General features: G+C 40.4%; 1 protein-coding gene across 1 annotated transcript in view; it reads left to right on the top strand.

The window, feature by feature from the left end:
- pik3cb (phosphatidylinositol-4,5-bisphosphate 3-kinase, catalytic subunit beta) overlaps positions 1–22,497 on the top strand; it is a 50,308-nt gene extending 27,811 nt beyond the window's left edge. The window contains exons 6-24 of the mRNA XM_084950273.1: positions 1,439–1,618; positions 2,834–3,001; positions 6,982–7,071; positions 7,275–7,529; positions 7,611–7,707; positions 7,797–7,927; positions 8,265–8,312; positions 9,196–9,384; positions 10,495–10,616; positions 10,844–10,987; positions 11,148–11,247; positions 11,868–12,064; positions 12,155–12,264; positions 12,431–12,509; positions 13,614–13,781; positions 13,864–13,987; positions 14,099–14,244; positions 19,627–19,759; positions 20,308–22,497. Of these exons, the coding sequence (XP_084806399.1) occupies positions 1,439–1,618; positions 2,834–3,001; positions 6,982–7,071; positions 7,275–7,529; positions 7,611–7,707; positions 7,797–7,927; positions 8,265–8,312; positions 9,196–9,384; positions 10,495–10,616; positions 10,844–10,987; positions 11,148–11,247; positions 11,868–12,064; positions 12,155–12,264; positions 12,431–12,509; positions 13,614–13,781; positions 13,864–13,987; positions 14,099–14,244; positions 19,627–19,759; positions 20,308–20,445 (2,619 nt within the window). The 3' untranslated portion in view covers positions 20,446–22,497. The remainder of the gene's footprint in view (positions 1–1,438; positions 1,619–2,833; positions 3,002–6,981; positions 7,072–7,274; positions 7,530–7,610; positions 7,708–7,796; positions 7,928–8,264; positions 8,313–9,195; positions 9,385–10,494; positions 10,617–10,843; positions 10,988–11,147; positions 11,248–11,867; positions 12,065–12,154; positions 12,265–12,430; positions 12,510–13,613; positions 13,782–13,863; positions 13,988–14,098; positions 14,245–19,626; positions 19,760–20,307) is intronic.
- Positions 22,498–25,650: the final 3,153 nt, after the last annotated feature.

The raw sequence follows: 25,650 nt of genomic DNA, 5'->3' as shown, positions 1-25,650 counted from the left end.
AAGACAAAACCACCTTGTTTTAGAAGCAAAAGTAACCATGTGACTCCACCAGCGCAGGCACATGTACTGTAGCTCAGCCTCTCTTTTTTTTTTTTTTTCTTTTTCCTGCTCTCACAGTTGGCAGCTTCACAACAGTCACGTGATTGAGCCCAACTAGCAAGACATGTGACGACACTAAGTGGGTCAAAACCATCAGTGAAATTATGCCATTCTCTCAGATGCGCGCACACGCACACATTAGCATGGCAGCTCAAGAGACCAAAATGCTGATTAAAATGAGCTCCCCTCTTTTCTCTGAACTCACTTGACTATGTCCCTCCATCTGTCTCGGCCTTTCTCTTTGCCTCTGTAATAGAAATAATATTATTTAATAATAAAACAGATGGTCACATCCCTCCAGACTCCAGACTATCAGCTTTGATCAACATCACAGGCACACACATGCACATAATACAAAGACTGACCATCTGTGCCACCGCACTCAGGTGAACATTGGCAGGAAGTCTTATTTTGAGAGATCAGACACAATAAGCTACATTATAGACAGGAAGTGCGGTGGTGTCGTTTATTGTTCAGAAATAACCAGGGTTTGGTGTGGACTGTCTAAATCATTGACAGACTTCCTCCTCCATGTTCACATAGATTATTACGTCAGTATCCAAATCAAGTCTCATTTTAGCATTTAAAATATGGATTTTATAGTTACCAGCGTGTAATTGGAAAAACTTTTAATATCTCTGCTTTGTGTAGATCCTCAATAATGCAGCTAAGGTCGCTTTTTTTTTAATTACTAATGAAGGCCGTTTTTATTAAATCGCCAGGAAATTAAAAGCAATTCCATCTCTGGTATCGGGTCAGTGCTGTGCTATAAATGGCATGACGCAGTGAGCCTCGCGGTCACACAGCAAACCTGGTAGATTCCCTGTGATAAGGCAATGGAGGCTAACACGTATTTGAACACATATCAGTGGAAATCCTGAATGAATTCAGCCATCAGTGTACCAAGTGATTACGTGTATATGAACTCACTCTGTGTATCAGTTACTTGTACACATGAAAATTGAGAGAGACTTTTATTATGGTCTTATAGATCTTATATTATTAATTGTTTCTCAGTGTTTTACTGTGCTCTTCCTGTTTAAGATGCACAAGCAAATGCAGCTTCTAGGTTTATATATACATATATGAAATGTCTGTATTTAAATCATAGAGGGTACCAAATGTGGAGTCTAGTGATTAAATAGCAGTAAAACATTTAACTATAAAAGCCATTTGCAGCTCATTTTTGTGTCTTACCCTTCTAGCATTTGGTCATCTAGATATGACCAAATATACACACAAACGATGATTTTAAAAAACAGCTATTTTATTCTCAGATGGTCCCAAATACATTTTGACCAGTAATAAACACTCGACTGTCTATTTTCCCTTCTTGCAGGACTCTGCCAGTCTGAAGGTGTCATTGTCTTGCACCCCCAATGAGCTGATGGAGCAGGCTTTGAAAAAGTGGCTGACCACCCACGGATCTGAGGACGCGGTATGGAGGGGTCAGTATATACTGAGGGTCAGCCAATGTCTGGAATTCCTTGGTGGAGACCATCCACTGATTCAATACAAGGTCAGTGGCTGCATATCAAAGCTGTGTTTAAGTGTCTGTGAGTGGCTGATGAACTTCAACATCAACTTACATGTCTCACTTTCAGGTTCATGCACAGATATAGCAGATACAGTCTTCTTAAAATGTTGTTGTTGCTGTATAGTAATACCAATAGGGAGACCACCGCAACTGAAGGTCAAAAAGGGTCTCGCAGTGTTATTACTGTGACAGCAACACACCAAAGCCTGTTTTCTGATCGCAATGAAAGATTCTTACAAGTTTAACTAGTATAAGGTTGTACTCGAACCATCAGCATCAAACTGGTTTCTAAGAAATATTTTCAGAAGAGGTTTGTGTGGGTTCTATTTCTTAAAAAATCAAAATAAAGTGTGTGTTTATGTACAACTCATTTCAACTGTTTGGCAGACAATTTGGAGCACAATTACAGCTATTTGCTGAAATGTATGCTCGCTAGTTACTCTTTATTCCCCTTAAGAATTATACGTTGTGTTTTGTGGGGTTTTTTGCACATTTTTTCAGAGTAATCAATTGCAAGCTTACGTTTTCTTGTTAGTTCATTCTGAATATGAAACAACTAAGCATGATAAAGTTTAAGTGATATTAAGCAGTATGATGGATGACTCAAAACTGCCAAAGTATTAGCTTGCAGGTAGCTGTTATAAGCTGAGAAAAAATATATGCATGTGTATCTACATGTTATGCTTTGTGAAAGCTTCTGTCTCATAAGTTCTTGTTTTTCTGTTAAGTATAATGAAGTGGTTGCTTGGTCTGTGATATTTTTATTTATTTTATTTTTTATGTTTTTAATTTATGTCTGAAATTCCATTGGGAACACTGCCAGGTAGAAATCGTGAAATATTTAGTTTTATAGATTTCTTAGGTCTGTTTTTATTAGTCCAGCAGTGTAAAGATGTAGTCACATTTTTATGCATCTGAATCTTGTTTGGATCCATGTGGGCAGGCTGCATGATGTGCTTTTTAAACATTAAAAATATAATCAAGATAATAATGAAATATCTGAAATTGTTTGTGCGCAGTCTTCCGTGTTACATTGAAGTCTGCTGACAAGTTGTACAGAAATTAAATTTCACTTCTCATTTATTCTGTCTCTAGCTCATTAGCTTAAGTGACTTTAGCACTTTTTCTGCTCCAGAGGCTGCTTTAACATGACATGGCTACAACCTCCTAAAATCTCCTGTCCTGTCTTGTGTGCAGTACATTCGCTCATGCCTGCAGGCCAAGGAGGCTCCCCACCTCACCCTGGTCCACACCAGCACTGTAAAGACCATGTTTGACAAGGAAATCTCAGCCATTGGCGCTGTGGTTAGCCGCAAGTCCTCCAACCCACCTTTACCACTACCTCCCAAGAGAAGGGCTCCCACGGTTAGTCCAAATATTATGCATGACTCTGTGAACAATATAATTTTTATTTTTATGAATGTGTCTGCTAATCGGCTGATGTTGTTTTCGAAGACAGTGTGCTTTGCTAACAGCTGTACATCATCTGATTTGATGGTGATTTGTTTGACGTGATCAGGCCTAAACAGAGGGGGTTGAAAATGTAAGAAAACGTTCTTATGTGCACTAGATTACAGTGACTTGATATCCACCAGCATTTGCTGCTCTCGCATCAATACAGGGAGTGCAGAATTATTAGGCAAATGAGTATTTTGTCCACATCATCCTCTTCGTGCATGTTGTCTTACTCCAAGCTGTATAGGCTCGAAAGCCTACTACCAATTAAGCATATTAGGTGATGTGCATCTCTGTAATGAGAAGGGGTGTGGTCTAATGACATCAACACCCTATATCAGGTGTGCATAATTATTAGGCAACGTCCTTTCCTTTGGCAAAATGGGTCAAAAGAAGGACTTGACAGGCTCAGAAAAGTCAAAAATAGTGAGATATCTTGCAGAGGGATGCAGCAGTCTCAAAATTGCAAAGCTTCTGAAGCGTGATCATCGAACAATCAAGCGTTTCATTCAAAATAGTCAACAGGGTCGCAAGAAGCGTGTGGAAAAACCAAGGCGCAAAATAACTGCCCTTGAACTGAGAAAAGTCAAGCGTGCAGCTGCCAAGATGCCACTTGCCACCAGTTTGGCCATATTTCAGAGCTGCAACATCACTGGAGTGCCCAAAAGCACAAGGTGTGCAATACTCAGAGACATGGCCAAGGTAAGAAAGGCTGAAAGACGACCACCACTGAACAAGACACACAAACTGAAACGTCAAGACTGGGCCAAGAAATATCTCAAGACTGGTTTTTCTAAGGTTTTATGGACTGATGAAATGAGAGTGAGTCTTGATGGGCCAGATGGATGGGCCCGTGGCTGGATTGGTAAAGGGCAGAGAGCTCCAGTCCGACTCAGACGCCAGCAAGGTGGAGGTGGAGTACTGGTTTGGGCTGGTATCGTCAAAGATGAGCTTGTGGGGCCTTTTCGGGTTGAGGATGGAGTCAAGCTCAACTCCCAGTCCTACTGCCAGTTTCTGGAAGACACCTTCTTCAAGCAGTGGTACAGGAAGAAGTCTGCATCCTTCAAGAAAAACATGATTTTCATGCAGGACAATGCTCCATCACACGCGTCCAAGTACTCCACAGCGTGGCTGGCAAGAAAGGGTATAAAAGAAGAAAAACTAATGACATGGCCACCTTGTTCACCTGATCTGAACCCCATTGAGAACCTGTGGTCCATCATCAAATGTGAGATTTACAAGGAGGGAAAACAGTACACCTCTCTGAACAGTGTCTGGGAGGCTGTGGTTGCTGCTGCACGCAATGTTGATGGTGAACAGATCACAACACTGACAGAATCCATGGATGGCAGGCTTTTGAGTGTCCTTGCAAAGAAAGGTGGCTATATTGGTCGCTGATTTGTTTTTGTTTTGTTTTTGAATGTCAGAAATGTATATTTGTGAATGTGGAGATGTTATATTGGTGTCACTGGTAAAAATAAATAATTGAAATGGGTATATATTTGTGTTTGGTTAAGTTGCCTAATAATTATGCACAGTAATAGTCACCTGCACACACAGATATCCCCCTAAAATAGCTAAAACTAAAAACAAACTAAAAACTACTTCCAAAAACATTCAGCTTTGATATTAATGAGTTTTTTGGGTTCATTGAGAACATGGTTGTTGTTCAATAATAAAATTATTCCTCAAAAATACAACTTGCCTAATAATTCTGCACTCCCTGTATAAGAAAAGTTGTACACTTTAGTTGATTCACCTGCACAGGTGTGGAGGTTTAGTAAGTAAACAAGTACTTTTGGCAGGTGTCTCTTTTATGAGGCAGTGTGTCAGCCTGTACTGCACTACCAGCATTTGCCACGTTGTCAGGAAATCATTGCCAGCGTCTTGGCACTGCTTGCAGGTGCACAGTGACATCACAGCTCAATGCGTGCATCCACATTTTAAATGTCAGGTTGAATTTCATTAGCCTTCATTAGCTAGTCTCCTAGGGGTTTTAATTGGCTGATACTGTTGAAGCCCCGGTGATGTGTGGTTTCAAAAGTTGATAAATATTTCAACCATGAGTTATCTGATAAAGGATTGAAACGTTAAATTTATTATGTAACGCTGCAGGAACAGCTACGGCTTCATAACCTTTCCTTATACTTTGTACCTGCTTGATTTAAGATCTCTGTTCCTCTGCAGTACTAACAGCCAGTCATTTCACCGCCCTTCCATTTCTCAGTTTGACTGCATGTAGCATACACTCCCTGCACTGAAACTATCACCATCATTTTCTCATGATTCGTGTCCTATCATGAAGTGACATTTATTCCAAGAACAAAATTCCCTGTGATATCTTGTACCTGTAATTTAATTTCACTTGAATTAGTTTTAATTGCCTCAGCTCTAAAGTTGGTATATTTTTTCCTTTTTGTAACGCCTCTTGCTCAACATTGGAAATGTCTGTTAATCAAAACAAACTTTTTTTTCTTTCTCTCAACATCACAACAAGAGAATTCCTACCTCAGTTATCACCCTCTCACTAAACAGCTGTAACACCTTGCTTGTTATCTGTGAAGCCTTGATTGTGATTAAATGTATGTCACTTGGACCTGGGCTGATATGGAAAGTGTAATCAAGGTTTTCTATTTACTGATGGCGCAGTTTTTACCTGGCAGGGTTTTAACTACAGTTAAGAAGCATTATGATTTTTCAGTAGTTGTTGTGGTTCTCAATGACAATGTGTACTAACAGTATTGTGAAGATTAGGGGTTTTTTTTGTGGGGGGTTTTTTTTTTGGTTTTTTTTGGTTTTTGGGGGGGGGTTACCTGCCATCAAAAATGCACTAAATGCTGCTCTGTTTAAGGGCTAATAGTAGAGCACAGAGTATGAAACTGGATCTGAAGCACAGTGTATGATGCAACCACGCATCTCCAAACTTTGTCATATGAGTGGCTAAATCTCACTGTTCATCACAGGTAATGGAAACTCATGGATGTAACTCTTTCCACCGTATTAAATGCAGACAGATATAGATCCAAAAAGTTCTTTGTCCACTGAGTTAAGATATAAATCATTTTGAGTGAGTGCATGGCACGTGTAAATAAATGTGTTCATGGTCTATGATGATTACATCTCCTATCACTTCCTCTTGTTGTTGTTCTAATTAGTCTAAAAAAAGCTTACATTTTAAAGTGTCTTTCTTTTGTTTTGTGGACTTTTGCATATTTTCTGTGCTTTTTCTTTATTATGTCAGTCTTGTCAGTGTTCTTTAAAGTACCATAGAAAAGAATGGTGCAATAGAGGAAGCAGACAGAAACGGACACTGGGCAGACTTTAATAAGGTTGCTGTAGAATTGCGGCTATTTGAGACAGGAAGTGAGATTTTATTTTCTTGCAAGGAAGTGGTTATTGGATGCTCTGCTGTTGGAAAGCTGACTGATAATTAGAAAAGAAAACAGAAGTACGGAGTGGTTTTTTTGTTTGTTTTTTTGTGATTATGCTTTACTTGACATGGAGCTGTTTCTGCCTGCAACAGTAGAATCAAACAAACGTACTTCCATCTTTTCTGATAAGGGATCACGTTGACATTACATCAGTCTAATCACATAGGAGCAAAGAGACGGGCAGGAAGTGTGCTGCGTTGTTCATAGTTTGTAGGTGTCATGTGACCCTGTTTGTTCTGCTGACTTGCTGACCCTCACAAATCCACTTGGCTTGACATCAGACTGACCTGCCTGACCTTTCCTGTTGTTTGTGCCTGCGTCTGGAACTGTTGCTGTTTTTGTTTTTGTTTTTTTATTTAGTTTTTAAGCATTTGAGTGTGTATATCTTCACAGTACATTATGCCAGTCCCTCAGTTTCTTGTTTTTTTGTTTTTTCTTCCTCTCACTCTTCCTCTGCAGCAAGTACAGACGTGTGTGTGGGACGTGCCTAAGCCCTTTAGGATAGTTCTTGTGAAAGGCAGCAAGGTGAACGCAGAGGAAACTGCCAAGGTAAACTCTTCTTGTTTGCATCTATTAAAAAGTCATGTGTGTACCTATTAGTTTGTCACTGCACAAACCCTGCAAACACACCTGTGCCATCTGTCTTTCCAGTTTCACACAAACTAGCAGAGATATTTTGTCTAAGTTTGCATCTATGGCCATTGGCAGGTTGGCTTGTAATTGTAAAATTCAACCCTTCCTGCCGTACACAGGTCCAGGTTAGGGCGGGGCTCTTTCACGGTACAGAGCTTCTCTGCAAGCCGGCAGTTAGCAACGAGAGTAGCGGGCGCTCAGAGCACACGTGGAAAGACAACACAGTGGAGTTTGAAATCTCCGTTTGTGACCTGCCCCGCATGACCCGCCTTTGTTTTGCTATCTATGCCGTGATGGACAAGGTTAAGAAGCAAAAGTCCACCAAAAATCCACACATCAACAAGTATCAGACCATCCGCAAGGCGGGGAAAGTGGTGAGTGGGACGCACATTATCAGACAAGTGCCTTTTTTCCAAACTATCTTATATTGACTAGCATTTAATTGTATGATCCAGCACTACCCCATAGCTTGGGTCAACACCATGGTGTTTGACTATAAAGGGCAGCTGAAGACTGGAGACATCATCCTGCACTGCTGGTCATCATTTCCTGGTATAGACACACACAAAGTCGCGGTATAATTTAATAATTAATAAAGGGCAAATTCATATCAGCTATGCATGTGTGTCTCTCCTGCCCAGATGAACTTGAAGAGATGCTGAACCCCATAGGAACCATTCAGACCAACCCATACACTGAGAACGCTACAGCACTGCACATCCACTTCCCAGAGTACTCTTCACACCCCATCGTCTTCCCTCCTTTTGACAAGGTCACACAGCAGTCAATCGTCATATTCAGTCAAATTAATAAGATGAAACCCATTTGCCCTTTTAAAACATACCAATTAGCTTAGATTTGTGATGTATGGATAAACACTATTCATCTGCGAATGAAAAACTGAGTATCGGCTTTTTTGATAGCATGAGTTCAGCTGAAATTGTCAGCAGAGTGGCTTAGTGCTCTTCAAAATGGTACCTAGTGATTATGATGAAGTGGTAGCTGTTAGCATGAGAGGATCAGGACGTGCTTGGCCTGCTTAATGCACTCTGATGCATCAGTGTGCGTTCACTCATGCATTTTTTTTTTTTCATTTGAATTTTTTGCAGATACTGGAAAAAGCTGCAGAGATGGTCAGCGCTGACTGTGTGTCCATTGTGAGTTCATATACAAAAAAGGAGTTGACTGTGTGCGAATGTGTTTAGATGATTGAATTCATTCAGAATACATAAAAGTGCAGCGAAGCTGAAAGCACAGTAGTGATTGCTACATGATGGCTTACACGAAATGTGAGAAATGATGCAGCATGCCCATCTCTCTCCTCACACACTCTTAGAGTCACACAATACAAATATAACCTCAACAGGCACCCGTTTGCTAGTTTCCTTGGAAACCCATTGTTATTACTTTGGCAGGGTGTAGCTGCAAAAATATTCAAATCCTCTTCAAAAGTACAAAACTACGCACGCTAATCAGATTAAATGTACGTTTTCCTCTTACCGCCCCTCAACTGAAAACCCACTCATGGGTGTGTTACAGCCAGTTACGTAATCTGCTGTTACTTAGAGGGCATGCCTGAACACGGTCTCTTTTTTCTTTTTTTTAAATATGCAGTCTGTGCGTGAGAGAAACTAGATTATCGCTGACTAAAAGTTGCAATTTCATTGTTACAGCGTGTCATGTTACATATTAGTATAGAGCGCTGTACAGCTCAGCTGTTATTTACCTGTAAAGAACGTGAATGTCAGGACTCGGGTTACATTTTGTAGCTACTAAAATCCTGCCTCTTTGTTGAATCAGACACTACAAGTTTTTAACAAACAAATGAATGCTAGTTCTTGGCACACTCATGCACATTGCAAAGATGGTGAGAATGTTACTACTTTAATGCTCTCCTGCCCTCATGTGGTTATTTACAGTAAATGCGGTTGCTCATCTACACGCTCTGAGTTCCTTACGTCCACCTTTCTGCTCCTTTGTATCTCAAAATCCCAAACCCAGCTGACCTTTTCTCTCTTTTCTGAACCGTTTTGCTCTCAGGGTCGTGGTGTTAAGAAATTCTACATGGAGCTGAAGGAGATCATGGAGCGTGACCCGGTCTCTCAGCTCTGTGAAAATGAAAAGGATCTGATCTGGACACTACGACAAGATTGTCGTGAGACTTTCCCCCAGTCGCTGCCCAAGCTGCTACTCTCTGTCAAGTGGAGCAAACATGAGGACATGGCCCAGGTTAGGAAGCATATCCATTGTTATGGGGTGTTACTGAGGATATAATGATATTAAGTCAGCACTTGTTTCAAGGTTTTAAAATGATTCTTTAAAAAGCAAACTATGTTTGATTCAGTGCAATCCCATACAATTCAGAAAAGGTCATATTTCATATATTGAGCTTATGCACAAATGTCAGTCTCATATTTTTACTACTTTTGACATAAAATGTGTGATAGTGTCTCTCAATGTATAGTGGTCTGAGCTCTACAAATGTTATGGGTTGGTGTCAAAAATACACAGCACGGATATGATGTGCAATGTTAAGAGGGTCCTATGAAACTTGGTCATACCTTCATCTACATCTATGAGTGCAGACAAGTTGCACTGAATTTAAACTGTCCTCCTTGAAACTAAAATCTAATTTAATAATAAACCCACAGCTGCCAGCACTGTTGTGAGAAGCAGAGAGCCGTCGGTCACGGCACAGATGAAGCAAAAAGCCTGTGATAGAGTCTCTACTTGGGGGCGAGATTATCACTGTTGAAATGATTAACTGCATCATAATAAAGTCACTCACACTCAACCGTATTTACAGGAAAGAAATTGCAATCCTAACTGTTGTTACTATAGAATTTATATGCATCTTTATTATGTGTGACCCCCCCCCCATGGGCATTTGATTCACAGGTCCATTTAAAAACTAAAAGCATTACCTGATGTAAAATGTATCAGTCTCTATCTCTGTACTATTGCTATGTGTAGCGTAAATTAGTCCTCCGGTGAGGCTGTCGGCTCTAATATTCAGACGATGATCACAACTGTAGTGTGTGCTAAGGAAACATGGGAGTTTTTTTGGCCAGTCTTGCTCACCACCTAGGCCACTTGCCAGATTTGGCTTCCTCGAACTTAGTCAACTTCCCTGAAATGGATAATGAGTTTTGCACTTCAGATGTTCTACAGTGTATATAACAGGAGTGATCTAAAAATAAGAGAAGGTGCATGAGAAGATGGCTCTAAACAGGAGAATGATTTTGATGCTTTAGGATCTGTTGTCCTTTTTGGTCACACATCATATCTAACTGATTAAATGTCAGCATATCTGTTTCTAAAGTTGGTTGTCTCTCTCAGCTCCAGGCACTGCTCCAGATTTGGCCCAAACTGAGTCCTAGAGATGCTCTGGAGCTGCTGGACTTCAACTATCCTGACCAGTATGTCAGAGAGTATGCTGTGCGCTGTCTAAAGGACATGAGGTAAATCCTTGCACACTTTTATGAAATGCAGTAGACTTCACTGTCATATATTACATTTATTATACACTCCAATAAAGTATGCTTTTTTTTTCTTTGTTCCATATACATCAACTGACCACAAACACACTTGGTCTGCTTTAAATGCTGTTAATCATACACTGGATTACATTACTGTTTAATGGTCTTTCTAAGTTTCTGTCTTCCTTTTTCTTCTTTCCCCTCATCAGTGATGAGGAACTGTCACAGTACCTGCTACAGTTGGTGCAGGTGTTGCGTTACGAGCCCTATTATGACTGCGCCCTCACTCATTTCCTGTTAGAGCGTGCTCAAAGAAACCGCCAGATTGGACACTTCCTCTTCTGGCATCTACGGTGGGTGTGGTTGTGTGTGTGGAGACAATTGAGTGTTGTGGAAATAAACATGCAGGCTTTGAACAGTTACATATTCAAATTAAGGGAGAAAGAGAGGGAATGTTTGAAATCTCTAGATGTTTCTCGTTTGTCCATTCCTCCTCTGTGCTGCCCTCTACAGGTCAGAGATCCACATGCCAGCTGTTTCAGTCCAGTTTGCGCTAATCCTAGAAGCCTATTGTAGAAGCAACATCCCTCATATTGAGGTTCTAAAGAAACAGGCAAGCTGAACGCACCCACACACACCTATTCTCTCACACTATTAAAAAAAATGGTAAAAGTGATGACTGCTTTGTTTTCATTTGCAAATCTTAAAACTTGCTGGAGGCAGAAATCTTAAAGTATTGCAACTGTTATTTCAGGCAGTCAGGACATGATGTACATATGTCATTATTAAGATTTAATGAATTAATAAATCATCAACAGTTTTCTGTTACTCAAATATGCTGAAATGTTTTATTGCTAGAAACTGCAATTTTACTTTGAAAAATCTGCACACACCTGACAGATTAGTGCTGATCTATTATTAAGTTCAGCTGGGGTAGCTCTATGGTATTTTTAGCCTCTCCAGTGTCAGCATTGTCACCCATCCTGCCTGCTGACCTTTGGCCCCTACACTGTTGGTTTTGACAGTCTCTTCTCAAATCATCCTGTGACTTCCTTATCATTTATCTGGCCAAATTTCCTGTTTGGTAGCGTATACACAGTGGTGACACAATGCTGACATTGTCTATTTCAGGAGAATGATATCAGTTCTTAGTAACAGGAGAACTTTGTTCACAGGGTTAAATCAAACCTGTATGTTTGGTTCTGTTACATTGTTCTTCTCTTGATACTCCAGGTGGAAGCCCTGAGTAAGCTAAAGTCAGTCAATGAGCTGATTAAATTAGGGACCATCAAGAACACTCGTAGTAAAACCAAGGAAGCAATGTTGACCAAGGAGGCCATGATGACATGTTTAAGACAGAGTGGATACTCGGAGACTCTTTCAGACCTTCACTCCCCTCTAAACCCTAGTGTCCTGCTGTCTGACATCAAGTAAGATTACACAAGTTTTTATGTATTTATACCGGAGTGTGAGAATCTTTGCTCTTACAGGAAGCTGATGGGTCTTTTTTCTCTCTACAGTGTGGAGAAGTGTCGGTATATGGACTCAAAGATGAAGCCCCTCTGGATTGTTTACAACAACAAGCTGCTGAGTGGAGACAGCCTGGGAATCATCTTTAAGAATGGAGACGGTAGGGATCAGAGAAGGGGGGAGGGGGGTTTGGAAAGGCGGAGATTAAAAGAAGCAGGAAGTGGCAAAGGAATGGAAGGAGAAAAGTCGTCCTTCTACTTTAATATTGCCCTTTTTTTTCCAAACTGAGGCATTTTCCCAGTATTCATCTTGACTTTTACTCCTAGACCTAAGACAAGACATGTTGACCCTCCAGATTTTGAGGTTAATGGACCTTCTCTGGAAGGAGGCAAATCTGGACCTCAGGTGAGTTTTTGTGTGTGTGCGTGTTAGACTGACAGATTTTTGTCAAGATTGTTTTTCTTCTTCCTGTGCTCTGTGGGGAGTTAATCTCCCCGTGCTAGTTAGACCTCTGGCCTCATTTTCTAAACATGTATACAGAGTTGTGTACAGGCACACATGTACTACACCCTGACCCATATATTCTATTGCTAATAGATAATAATATTTAAAAAATGACCCCATCATTTTTCTTTAGAATTACTTGAACATGCTGTGTACATATGTTACACAGGGTTGCTCTCTAAAAGCTGCATCAACCCCAGAAATTTTCTGTGCAATTCTGAAAGGCAAAAACCTTTTAATCAAATTCACACTTTGCAAAAACCCTCTCTATACATAGACCTACACATCTGGAGCTAAGCAGTGGAGGGGGGTGTTTTGACAGTTGAGCCTGTGGCCAGTGTTTCAGATTACAGGGACACAGGTTCACAGTTCAAAAGCAGTGGGACACTGGGAATAAAAACAGGGACGATATAATAAAAATACTGAGATATTTTATCACATGCACTCTTCCTTGTCAGCTGTCTCTATTATAATTTACTTTGCTTTTTAATTTATGAGTTAGACTGAGAAACAAATGCCTTTAAGGCATTTGGTCTCCATTAAAGTCTGTCAAAATGCTAATAAAATCTCTAACCTAAGCCTACTCTGAGTGTAGAGTATTAGGTTTAAAAGACTAGGAGGGCACTGTGTTTAATAGAACAGTGAAGAGGTCATTGTAAGGAGGTCCACGTGACAAAACAAGGACCTGCTGCCATCTTGTGGAACTGAAGGAAGTTAAAGTGAAAACATTGGCGATAACATGACCAACCGCATAACAAAGTATTGTTCCACACTGGGAGTGCAAAAAGAGAGTTGGAAAAAAACCCTCACGGTTACATTTATCTACTTACCCAGAAACCTGTCACACATGTATTACTGAGCAAGATCTGAGAATTACTTCATTTGTATGTTAAAGGACAAAAGTCACTACATCAGATATTTCAAGTGTCTAAGTGTCTATCCATGTATAAACCGAAAATAATAAGAAATGTTCTGATATTGTTACGCTCTCCTCCGTCTATACAGAATTGTACCATATGGTTGCCTGGCAACAGGCGACCGCACCGGGCTGATTGAGGTCGTCTCATCTGCAGAAACAATCGCCAACATCCAGCTGACCAGCAGCAATGTAGCAGCAGCTGCGGCATTCAACAAGGATGCTTTGCTTAACTGGCTCAAAGAGAGGAACTCTGGGTAAGCTGGAGCCCGGTGATCAGATAAAAGACTGCAGCCTCAGAAATGATCTTAAGTGTTGTTTGTGGTTGTGCATTTACAGTGATGCTCTTGACCGGGCCATCGAGGAGTTCACTCTGTCATGTGCAGGCTACTGTGTAGCCACTTATGTCCTGGGTATTGGAGATCGCCACAGTGACAACATCATGGTCCGCAGCAATGGACAGGTTAGACAATCTGAGTTTTCTTTTTCCATTCTCCACCTGGTTTTTCCTGATTCCACAGGCTTCACTGATTGGCTTTGTGTGTTTTTGGGGTTTTTTTGTTTTCTTTTTTAGCTCTTTCACATAGACTTCGGTCACATCCTGGGCAACTTCAAGTCCAAGTTTGGCATCAAAAGGGAGCGTGTACCATTTATCCTCACACACGACTTCATCCACGTCATACAACAGGGCAAGACTGGAAACACAGAAAAGTTTGGCAGGTTTGTTTCACTTTGCTGTTTACCTCCAGCCCCAGCACCTCTGTTCACACGAACCACTGTGATTCAAACTGTAACTTCATCCATTTATTGCAATTCAGTCAAGTTTTTGTATCAAGATTAATTTGATATTCATTTACATTTGATAGCTTACTCTGTTTGGACTAATAATAAACCAGCAAGTACAGTTTAAGGCCCTAATTCTGGTTTTCCTGTCTGATGCTAAGTTTGTGTGGCACACTTTAACAAGACGGCTACCAGAAGTGCCTTTTGTAAACTACATCATGGTGAAATGTATTATTCGGGCCCGAGCACCGAGAGTGCGAAGGCCCTATTGTATCTGCTCCGTTTCTTCTTCTTATTATTATTATTATTATTATTATTATTATTATTATTATTATTATTATTCAGGTAAAACAAGGGCCTTTTTGAGGGCCTAAACATGCTCAAAAACTCATGAAATTTTGCACACGCGTCAGGTCTGGTGAAAAATTACGTATTTTAATGTCCTCAGACATGGCCAGGGAAAATTGGCTCAGTAGCGCCACCTAGGAAAATCTAAAACGCGAGCCCCCGGTGTGGGTATGACCTACATGTATGAAAATTGGAACACATATCTATTGTTAGTAGACGCACAAAAAAGTCTATTATGGCCATATCCTAAACACAACAGGAAGTCCGCCATTTTGGATTGAAGGTGACATTTTGGCTCTGATTTTACCATTTCCATGCCTTGTACTTTAACGAACTCCTCCTTGGGATTTGGTCCTGTAAACTTCAAATTTGGACAGTGCCAACTACACACCTGGGCCATGTTAAATTGCGGAGCTTTTGAGTTTTCACAATACCGTGAGGCCGTGGCGCCACGGCGAATTTCGATGACTCGCCATGAAAATTTTATTGCCTCTCATTCCGTCATACATTGTCCGAGCTGGACTAAAGAGCACACATATGATAAGGCTCCACCCCTGAACATATTTCAACTGCCATATTTGACATAAGGGACAGCGCCACCTAGTGGGAACAGGAAATGTCATGTTTTACACTTTGGGGTACAGTATAGTGATGGGTGACATCTGAAACCTCAAATTACTCCAGGAAAGCCTTAAGGAGTTGGTCTTGGGTTACAGTGAAAACTGTGAGTTTTCGCGAAAGGGTGTGACCCCAGCAGAATGGCGAACTTTGATGTCTCGCCATAGAGAAACAAATTAGTATAACTCAATGAAATCCAAGCTGATCAGAACCAGACTTTACAGGTATGATGTCAGACCCGCCCTGAAAAGATTGATGTGCCCATTGTCAGGAGTATGCAGAGCGCCACCTAGTGGCAACAGGAAATGTCATGGCTTTCACTTTGTTGTACTGATTTTCACAGGTTCATTGTGGCCACCTCAAAAGCGGTGAATATCACCATCAGTGCCTCATGATGCTTCAGTGCGAAAATTGTGACTTTAAACTGAACGGCGCACCCTGGTGGGAAGGCGGTTGACCATGAAAAATGAAGTGGCTTTTGAGGGGCTTGGAAAGTTTATAGAGGGTTTAAATTTGGCCCACACCTCCAATGTGATGAAGGCTTTGTTGTTATGTAACCATTTTCCTTGAATAGCGCAAAATGGCTCCACAGCGCCCCCTACAAAATTTCAAAACCACAGCCCCTACTCTGTTTTTTATCTATGAGTCTGAAACCTGGTAAGCTTATAGGAGATACGAAGATCTACAAAAAAGTCTCTTGGAGCAATATCCCAAATCCAACAGGAAGTCAGCCATTTTAAAATGAATGTGTAATTTTGGCGACATTTTCCCCTCTTTTCAGGCACCGTACTTTGACGAACTCCTCAAAGGGATTTCATCAGATTGATGCGATCTCCAGTGTGTGGAAACTAAAGACCTTTGTGATGTTAAATTGCGAAGCTTTTTACATTCAGGGAAACGGGGTGGTCATGGCGGCACGTGGTTTCAGTCACTCGCCAAAAAGCAGTAATCTGCTGTCACTCAAAAACACAATGTTCAATCTCTCCCAAAGGTCATAGGCGTGATGAGACTCGAGCTCGGAAATGTTTGTTATGCCATTTGTCATTAATGGTTAGAGCGCCACCTAGTGGGACGACTAACTAATCATGATTGAACGAGATGAAATGTTAGCTGGTGGTTAAATGCATGAATTCCATCAATGTGACATCAGATCGGACGTGCTGGTTTCAGGTGTTGGGCGTGGCTCGACGCGCCGGGGGTGCGAGGGCCCTCATAACGCTGCTTGCAGCTTTAATTATTATTATTATTATTATTATTATTATTATTAGCAGCACTCATACAGGAAAATGTAACTATTTTAATACAAGACAAAAATAAAAAGCTTTACAACTGAAGAGAGTAAATGTTGCAGTATAGTGTGGACCATCATGGGGGTGGCCAGAACAAGGGGGTGCAGCAACAGAAGGAGTTTGCTGTCTTAAATGCATGCTGCCATTCTTCATTTCATTTAAATGGTGCAGACTGGCTACACAATCTGGTCAAACTACAACTATTACCAAGAATTTTCTACAGAAACATAGTGTCCACTCATACCCAGAAACCTCCTAAATTGACGTCTAGTGGGTGGAACTAGGTAGCTCAATACTTGATAAAACATAATAGTTTCAAAAGAACTACAGGAGTTCAGCTTTTACACTTCATGTATCTGAACACTGGTTCTCCAGTTTTGTTTTAACTTTGGGGACATACACAAACTTTATTCATACGAGCAGATCAGAAATGCATTTTCTCTCAAAGCTATTCAGTGCTTTGAAATCAGTTCTTTGACAGAAGTCTGTGTAAAGATCAGAGAACCGGAGTGATCTGATATGCTTTCCTGTTCTTGGTGAGGATTCAAGAGTCAGCATTTTAGAGAGACCTAGAAACATCCCCTTACTATAATGGAGCTGAGTAAAAGGTTTTAGCAACTCACAAGTGTATGATTGGTAAGTTGAAAGTAGACTAAAATGTTAAGTTGTTGTTTCTTGGTTGTTGTTTTTTTTTTTTTTTTTTTCTTGATTTACCATCCTGAAAATTGCAACTGACTTCATCATGCTATGAAAAAACTACATACATTACATGACAGAAAATGCTCAATTTCCATTTGTATTTCTAACTAAGTAACTCTGAAGTGATATTCCATCTGCAAACTTTAAAAAAAACAAAACAAAAAATGGTTACAGCCACATAGGAATGACATCACAGCTTTAGCAGTGTCAGTGCAGTACCTTCTCCCTCCAGCAGTTGGCAGTAGAGACTCGGTGAACAGCATGTGTCACTGAGCAAAAATGTGCTCAGTGAAGGATACAGCTTTCTACTTTTATTCTTCCTTTATATGAAATTTGGACAATCCAAATATAATAGAAAACATCCATGTAAGGCATTATGTTCTCTAGTAATCTAAAAGCTGCTCTGGTAACTGTTGTTGCTGGTTCTTTTTCTTTTGCTAAAGGAAAGAAGAAAAAAAAAAGTTTAAAAAAAGAAAAACCTGTGCAGAGCTGCTGCTGCCAAGTCAAGAAAAATATGGGTTTGATACTACATTAAGTTATTGCTCAGCGATAATGATACCGAAGCTCAGACATGTCAGTCACGTGGAATGGTGCATGTATTGTGTTTGCAGAATGAGGTGCACGTTGGCGGTGGTGTGCAAAGGCATTACGAGGCAATTGCTCTCGGTTGTTTACAAAGTTCTGATCTGTTGTGGAACAAGTAGATGATTCATTTTGTGAAGTGGAAATACCCGTGTGGTATAGTAATCTGTTATTGTGGCCTATATGCATATCTGCATTTGTAACTGTCTCACAAGAAGGTAGATGCCTAGAAGCAAGTCCTGTGAAACATCAAATGTTTCTGCAGCTGAAGTTACTATAATTGAGCAATAAATGAACCAATCATATAAATAATGTCTTCATTACTACTGAAGAGCTTAAAGACTAGCCCAAGGCATTAAATGTTTAATTACAATTACTACATGTCTGCATGCATAAGACCCTGTATGCTGAAGCAACATTTGAAGTTATCCAACAACTGATCTGCACAGCAGTGCGCTGGTGAAGAGCAGCGCAGAGATGCACATCCTGCATGATGTGAGCGTGAGCTTGAAAATAACCTTTATCACTCAGCAAAGCATACTGTAAAAAGAAAAGTGGAGTAGTGGAGCATTGCTGCGTCAGTTGTGGTTTAATATCTGGCACATTGTGCACAAAATGTGACAGTTGGCATTTCCCTCTGGATCACAAGAAGTATTAATCAGAGGTGTCTTTTTGTGGTCTTTGCGTGCTTAAAAAAATTATGCAGCAAGCTCTTACTAAAACTAGAAGAGCAACTGTGATTGTGTCCTTCAGAAGTCTGCAAGGAAAAAGGTGGATTCAAAATGCTTACAAGCAGAGACAAAGTCATGAGTGCAGCGAGTTACTGCATGGTGAAAAGGAAGTGTGTCACGTTACAAAGAGCGTGTTGGTCCACCCTTTAGCTCAGACACATTTGTGTTGCTAGCAACAAACAGTGTAAACAAAAACCCTGAATCACAATCACTGACTTCACCATGTGTACTTTGTTAGCATGTGTGGTTGTAGCTCAGGAGGTAGAGCATGAATGCATGCTGGATAGAAAGCTCTTATATTGAAAAAAGTGCTGGTGTGAATGAGGCAAGTTGTGTGAAGCACTTTGAGTGCTCAGGTAGAGTAGAAAAGCTCTGTGTAAAAACAAGTCCATTTACCATTGTTTTATACATCAAATAACTCAAATACAATTATGAAGTGAACTGCAATAAAAAACATGCATACAAACTGAGTTTTCTTTTTGTTTTTTGTTTTTTTTGTTTTTTTTGCTCAGTTATAGTCTGTATTTACAGTTTCCTGGAAAAAAACAAAACTTGAATCAAATGGGCACAGCAGTTATTTTTGTAATGGGTTCAGTGGTCAGCAGTCTGTGCTGCACTAAGAAATTCTGTGCATAAATCTTTGTTAGAAAACTGAAATGTATTTTGGAACATTGTATTGGTTTTAGGAGTGGGGAAAAAAAACCTTTATAATAAAGTTCAAGAAAGATGGGGTTTGATTGACGAGTGAATCATCCCCTAAAGCCCCATCTCACAATTTTAAAAGGGAGCGATTTAGAGCCACAGCAGAGCAGTTTTTCTCAAGCCTTTTTCCACCTCTCTTAACAACTCCATTGAGTTTCAATGGATGGTACTTTTCGCATGTTCTCTTTTAGCTTTTGCTTTCACATTGGTGCAGATAAAATCTGACTGATTTATGGCTTTTATTTGTTTGTTTTTAAGAAAATACAATAGACTTCATTAGAAAGCAAATAAGTAATTGAAACCATGTTCCAAAATGACTAACATGTGTTTGTCTCTGTGTGCTCCTGTAGTTTCCGACAGTACTGTGAGGAGGCCTATCTAATCTTGAGGAAGAACGGCAACCTCTTCATTACACTGTTTGCCCTCATGCTGACTGCTGGACTACCTGAGCTCACTTCAGTTAAAGACATCCAGTACTTAAAGGTACGACAATCACAAGTGGAGATGCAAGGAGAGCACAAAAACTGTAGTTCTGTTACAGTGTGCATGTATAGATATAGTGTTGTAGTGGTGGAATGCACAAACATAACAGTATTTTATAAAGATTAACCAAATATTTTAGCTTAGCTTTGCATCCATATCATCCTGTTTTCTTTTTAGACCCCTACCTTTAATTTTAATTTCCATAAATCATCTTAAAAAAAGAGCTGCTTATAGCTTCAGGACCTTCGTAAGAATCTTGATACTAACATATTTCTTCAGTGTCAGTAATTCAGTCATTGTTCCTAAACCTTGCTATTTTTCGACCATTACGTCATCATGAAGTTAATTCATATGGGGGTGATTTGTCTTCCAGATTTCAGCGTAGAATCTTTTTATAAAAATATTAATATTCTCCAAATTGGTGCTCTACAGATACACATATCTATAACATTTTAAATAACTGAGTGTCAGCATGTATGCAGGGAGACTACATCTTCATCCTCCTGCCCCCATGACTTATCCTGTCTTACTTTCCGCTCCCTTTTCAGGACTCCCTGGCTCTGGGTAAAACTGATGAGGAGGCCCTCAAGCAGTTCCGCCAGAAGTTTGATGAAGCCCTGAGAGAGAGCTGGACAACTAAAGTGAACTGGATGGCCCACAATGTGGCCAAAGACAACCGGTCTTAGGGCAGCTGTAACCTTTCAAAGGCTAGGGGAGTGGTGCCAAGAGGACGCAGTGAGGGAACGTGAGAGTGTGAGGGAAGGGGCAGGATGTGCCAAGGAGACAGGGTGACAGAGACCCTAATTTAAAGAAGGGAATCTAGCAGAATATCCAAAACTTGAGCAGAGTCGCCCCCCTCCTGTACTATACAGAATAAAATCTGCCCCCTCATTCTTCAGTTAAGCTACTCTGCATCCTTACTTGCTGTATCCCTCCTCACCTTGCATCACACTGGCACGGTCCCCCGTGAGCCATCTTCATTCATGGTTTTGTGACATTTCAGAGGAATCACGGTGGGTAATGTCATTGCAGATTTTGCACAGGCACGAAAGCCGATGGAGCACGCAGCCAAAGGAAGGGAACTGAAGCACCCACTGTGCCCACGCTAAACCTTCTCAGACAAAACTCCACACAGAACAGGCTGAACTACTGGCTAACAAAATAAAATTTTGGAGTGGCTGAGTTATGTCAGATGGACTTGAAACTCTGCCTGAACAGACCCTGATGGAGTGCATATTGTGCCCACACCCCTGAACTTGTTTTAAGTAGAGCTAAGAGATGGGTGTAGAAAGGACAGAATGAAATAGACAAGAAAAAAAAAACATCTGACTCTGTGTCTTAAAATGGTGTGCACCACAGCCACAGGAAGTGCATCTTAACACTCGCTTCCCGTCTCAGTGTGCCTAAAAGAAAATTCAGGAAGATTGTATCGTTTCGGACATTTCTTTTTCCTCTGCCATTTAAGAATGTATCCCTGGATGTGGATGTGCCAGAGTACAAGTCCACAAAGTCAACTTGTGAGGGAAATGATGAAAGAGAAGGACTGATGCGAGAGATGCTCTGAGCCTACTGGTCCACTGTCTGAATCTCACTTCACTTGGACCGTTGAACACTGGAATGTTTATAGAGAGGAATATATAAGAAATTTTAAATGGTCTTTTAATAAACTAAACAGTTCATTGTAGTTTATTTTATTCTGAATTGACAATGTGCGTCGTCTCTTTGTCAACTCAAAAGCATTGTTGGCCAAAGTGTTATCGCCTGCCAGTTACCACTACCCCAGATTGTCCTCCTTTTTAAAGAATTCAATGCATTACAGCCACCAAGTACACTGAGAAATAACTGATGCTTTTAACATGGTAGGACCAAAACAGAAAAAATGTTTAGCAGTTTCTTTTTTTTCTTTTTTCTACTGTATTTTTAACGGTCTGTTTCCATCGAATGTGCAGATATGTGCCGCTCTATTTAAGTGTATTTAGCCCCTTTCAGACATGGGATGAGTAACATTACTGACTTCCTTGTCAGTGAGACAAGCTGCATGGTACTGCTGAGTGAGCTGCCCCCACCCTTCCCACACAGGCTCCAGTGAGGAAGATGTGTCTTCTGGACCGGCAAAGATGAAAATCATCATTTAAGGGCATTCTCTACTGACGGAGCAACTCACAAGGATGCTTAAAAGACGGGCCCAGTCATGTCATGTGACCTGAAGTGTTAAAAATGATACAAAAATGCTTCTGGTGAGACTGATATCTCAACTTTTCCATTAAAGTGAGCAGACATGACGGTGGCCTGTTCAGGTTAATTGGAAGGAGTGAATTTCTGAAAGGGCTTTTTGTCCTCATACAAGCAGATGTGGGCGGAGTCTGAAGTCTGGACCTGTGTGGGTGGGATTTATCAGTAGGGACATTACACTGCAATGTAAAGCTATTTACTTGTTTCAACATATGGTGCTCTACCAGCATCTGCGTCTGTTTGGAATTTTTCTTTTTCTTTTTTTTTTTTCTTTTTCGGTGCAATATCCCAGTATATGAACCATATCTAATCATATGAAACATTGGTCCCGGGCCCAAGCCTGTAATGGTTTTGCCTGCTGGTTTATGTGTGATGCAGCTGCATTTTGCACTACCTGCCTTCAGAAGTCTCAGACACTGGATATTGTCAAATGTACAGGCTTTTAATGTTTTGCTGGTTTCTGTTTTCATAGGAGTTTTATTAAATTTATTTTCCACTGTGCTGCATTTCTGTCTGTGGTCTTTTTCTATTCTGCTGCTTGATGTGGGCTGGGTGACTTCTGCGCCTACATAGGCCTATGGATATATTTTTTTTTTTTCCCTCTTCTAAGAGGCAAGAGAACTTTTTGATTCTAGACCAGAAATATACACAGGCCTATTTTCGACAGCTATTTTTGCTAAAAAAAATATAAAGGTCAAACCAGTTTGTATACATCCAGAAATGAGTGAGTCTAGTTATAAGAGAAGTTTCCCTCTTTTCTGAGAGTTGTATGTACATAAATGGTAAGCCCCCCCTTACTATTTAATATTCTCTATTTTAATTTAAATGAAAAATATCAAAAGGGCAGAAGGTTTCAAACCCTCTGAAATTTTACAAAAATGTGATGCCCTCTCTAGCAAAAACTGCAGGCAACTTTTTTTAGACCAGTTTGTGTATTATGAATAATCCCATGTTCCCATGCTGGTACGTGTCCACTACAGGAAGTTTTAGTAGGAAGATGGCCCTTACTGCACTGAATAAAACATTCAAAAACCGCTATAGGAACATGACTGTTAATGCTGCTTTAGTTTCCAAATTCCCCAGCTCTCGATTAGATTGAACTACTAATCTGCAGAACCGTCTCACTGCACCTTTCAACTTATCTGCCATTAACTTCTTGGTGACTCACCCAACAGATGAACTCAGAGGTCTTTAGCACATACCTTGAAAAGTCAGAGCTTTTCTGGCAGGGTGGGGGCGAGCTGAATTTAGGTATAGGTGGCTTTAATGATCTGGCTGCATGCATAAATTTGCACGTAGTTAAAAAAGTAATATTTCCACCAGTGAAATTAGCTGTTAAGTGTAGAGTTGAAAAACAAAAGCAAATAGAATTCAGCCATCAAACTTGCACATGTCAGTAGCGCTGTTTTTCACCTCCTATCTCTACAGTTAGAGGACAATAAGGGGATTTTTATAAATGCCACCCTGCTCATCATGAAGCTCCTTTTGTGTCTGAGCGGTACAAAAATGCTCTTTATTGCTGTTTGGATGACTCAGGGACTGATTTTTATTTTTCTCTGTGGGCAATGCTAACAAAGTCACTACCTCCAGAGATCATCAATTATCAATTCTCTTTCACTCGGGCTACAATCAGTGCTCTGTGTGACTCATCTGCTGTACGTGTGTTGTTCTTCAGTGCAGTTACATAATACAGTAACCTGTAGAAGCTTTGGTCGTAGGGAGTGTAGGCACAGTGTCAGATATTGTGTATGCTGGGTGAAAACATAAATTTTTCTCAACATTAGCATTTTGTCCTGCCACCATGGTAGGTTTTTTTGGAGACAAATGTGACCATATTTATATGGGATGGTGGCTTGCTATGTTATCAGCTAAGGCTGGCTAGCCATGTTAGCAAGCTGCATTAATAAACTATATAAGTTCAATACACAGACTAATTGGTGCCAAGTATCAGACTAATAAAATAGTAGATTTTTTTACTGAAATTTAAAGCACAAACCTTTTAGATAGGTTGCAGTCTATCATATACTTCCATTAGAAATGCTCCAAAAAGCACACAGACACTGTGAAGAGGTCATGTTCAGGACACTGAACTACTTCAGTCCAGAACTGAACAGATGTAGCACCTATCAGTACAAATGGCAACATTTCTGAAGAGACTTATGGGCCAGAGTCGCAATACAATAAGAACTAGAAATTTTGAAAGGACTTCATCCTCCCTAGTTTTTAGAAGTAACTGTATATATAAAGATATACAGAATTATTCCTTCATTTGGCATTAAAATAGTAGAAGGGGGAAAAGTTACTGGTTCTGACCCCACTGTGCCTTTGAGCCACACCTTCCAAAACAATTGCTTATGATGTATGCATCAGCTTAGCCCCCTAAACCCAGTAAGAGGGACTCTAGTCCAAGCCATCATTTTGTAGGAATACCATAAACTTTTCAAAGTAAAAGCCATAGAAAGTGTCACCCACTGATTCATGCCATTTTTTTCCTGCCTTTCCTGTCTTGTTTCGAAAAGGGTCCAAAATTCAGACCTCTGTGACTTCATAGCTTGTGTCAGGTACAATGGTCTAGCTGTAAACTAATGCTGAATGCTTTTAAATTCTGTAAAACTGGACATTTTCACGTGAAATTAGTGATTTGCTTTTGGAGCCAGCCCGTGTGGCGGTTAGGGGTACTGTGGTTTTTAGAAATTTTGCAGTGGTTTCATTTTCCAGCATCCAGAGGTTGTTGTGTCATCCTTTACACCCTGATAACACTGTATACAAATTATGTTTGCATCCAAACAGATATTTCAGGGCAAAACAGTTACGTTCTACACTTTTCACGCCTCACTATTTTCTTATTCATTAGCCATATCTTTAAGAATCCAAATATATACATCTTAAAAAAAATTAAAGCAGACAAATGGCTAATATGAACTGTGTAGTTTCACATGTGGGGCAATTAATGAAGAGGATTTCTGGTTAGTTAATCATGAACAACAGTCAAAGCAGATGAAGCTATACACAGCATGATTCACTCTTGTTTAGGGACTTCCACCCACCTCCAGGATCTCCAAGCCTGCTCCCACTGCCAGCAAATGCACGTAGTTTAGGGAGGAGTTAAACGAGGGCTGATTCATGAATCAGTCTAATTATACAGAGAGTCAGATCCACCTACACTTATAACCAAAGATGTCCTGAGAAAAACACAAAGCAAACATGCCAGCAGGAGAGCCTGTTGCTGGGCTCTGGGTGATATCATAAAAGTGGCTTTACAAAGTGTAGGCTGAGAAGGAGAGTGTTCATTCTCACATGTTCTAAGGAGTGCAGGCTTTTGCATGCTGTGTTGCTACCTGAGCCAGAGTGGGTGGCTGCCACTTGACAAGCAGTTACAAAGCTTAGAGTCCTGCTTATGCAGGTAAACTGCTCTGTGGAGGATCTTGGCTAGAGAAGAGAAAATATTGTGTTGTGGCTATCATGCCAGCTTGTGGGAAAAAATATCCAGCATGTGCTGTCCAGTCCCAGAGAAACAGTGACGAATAAGCTTGGCACATAGCAGCCCATTAAAAAAAATGTTAGGAGTAATAAAAGACTGCAAACCTTTTATTTCAAAGCATAATGACGCAATCAAGACGTAAAGGCCGTTTTTAAAATGTAGTTTGCTTTGGTTTGTT

This window comes from Perissodus microlepis, chromosome 14 (assembly GCF_051167445.1).
Source record: "Perissodus microlepis isolate ML-2025 ecotype Zambia chromosome 14, ASM5116744v1, whole genome shotgun sequence".
Taxonomy (NCBI): Eukaryota; Metazoa; Chordata; class Actinopteri; order Cichliformes; family Cichlidae; genus Perissodus; species Perissodus microlepis.
This window is presented reverse-complemented; position numbering and strand designations above follow the sequence as displayed.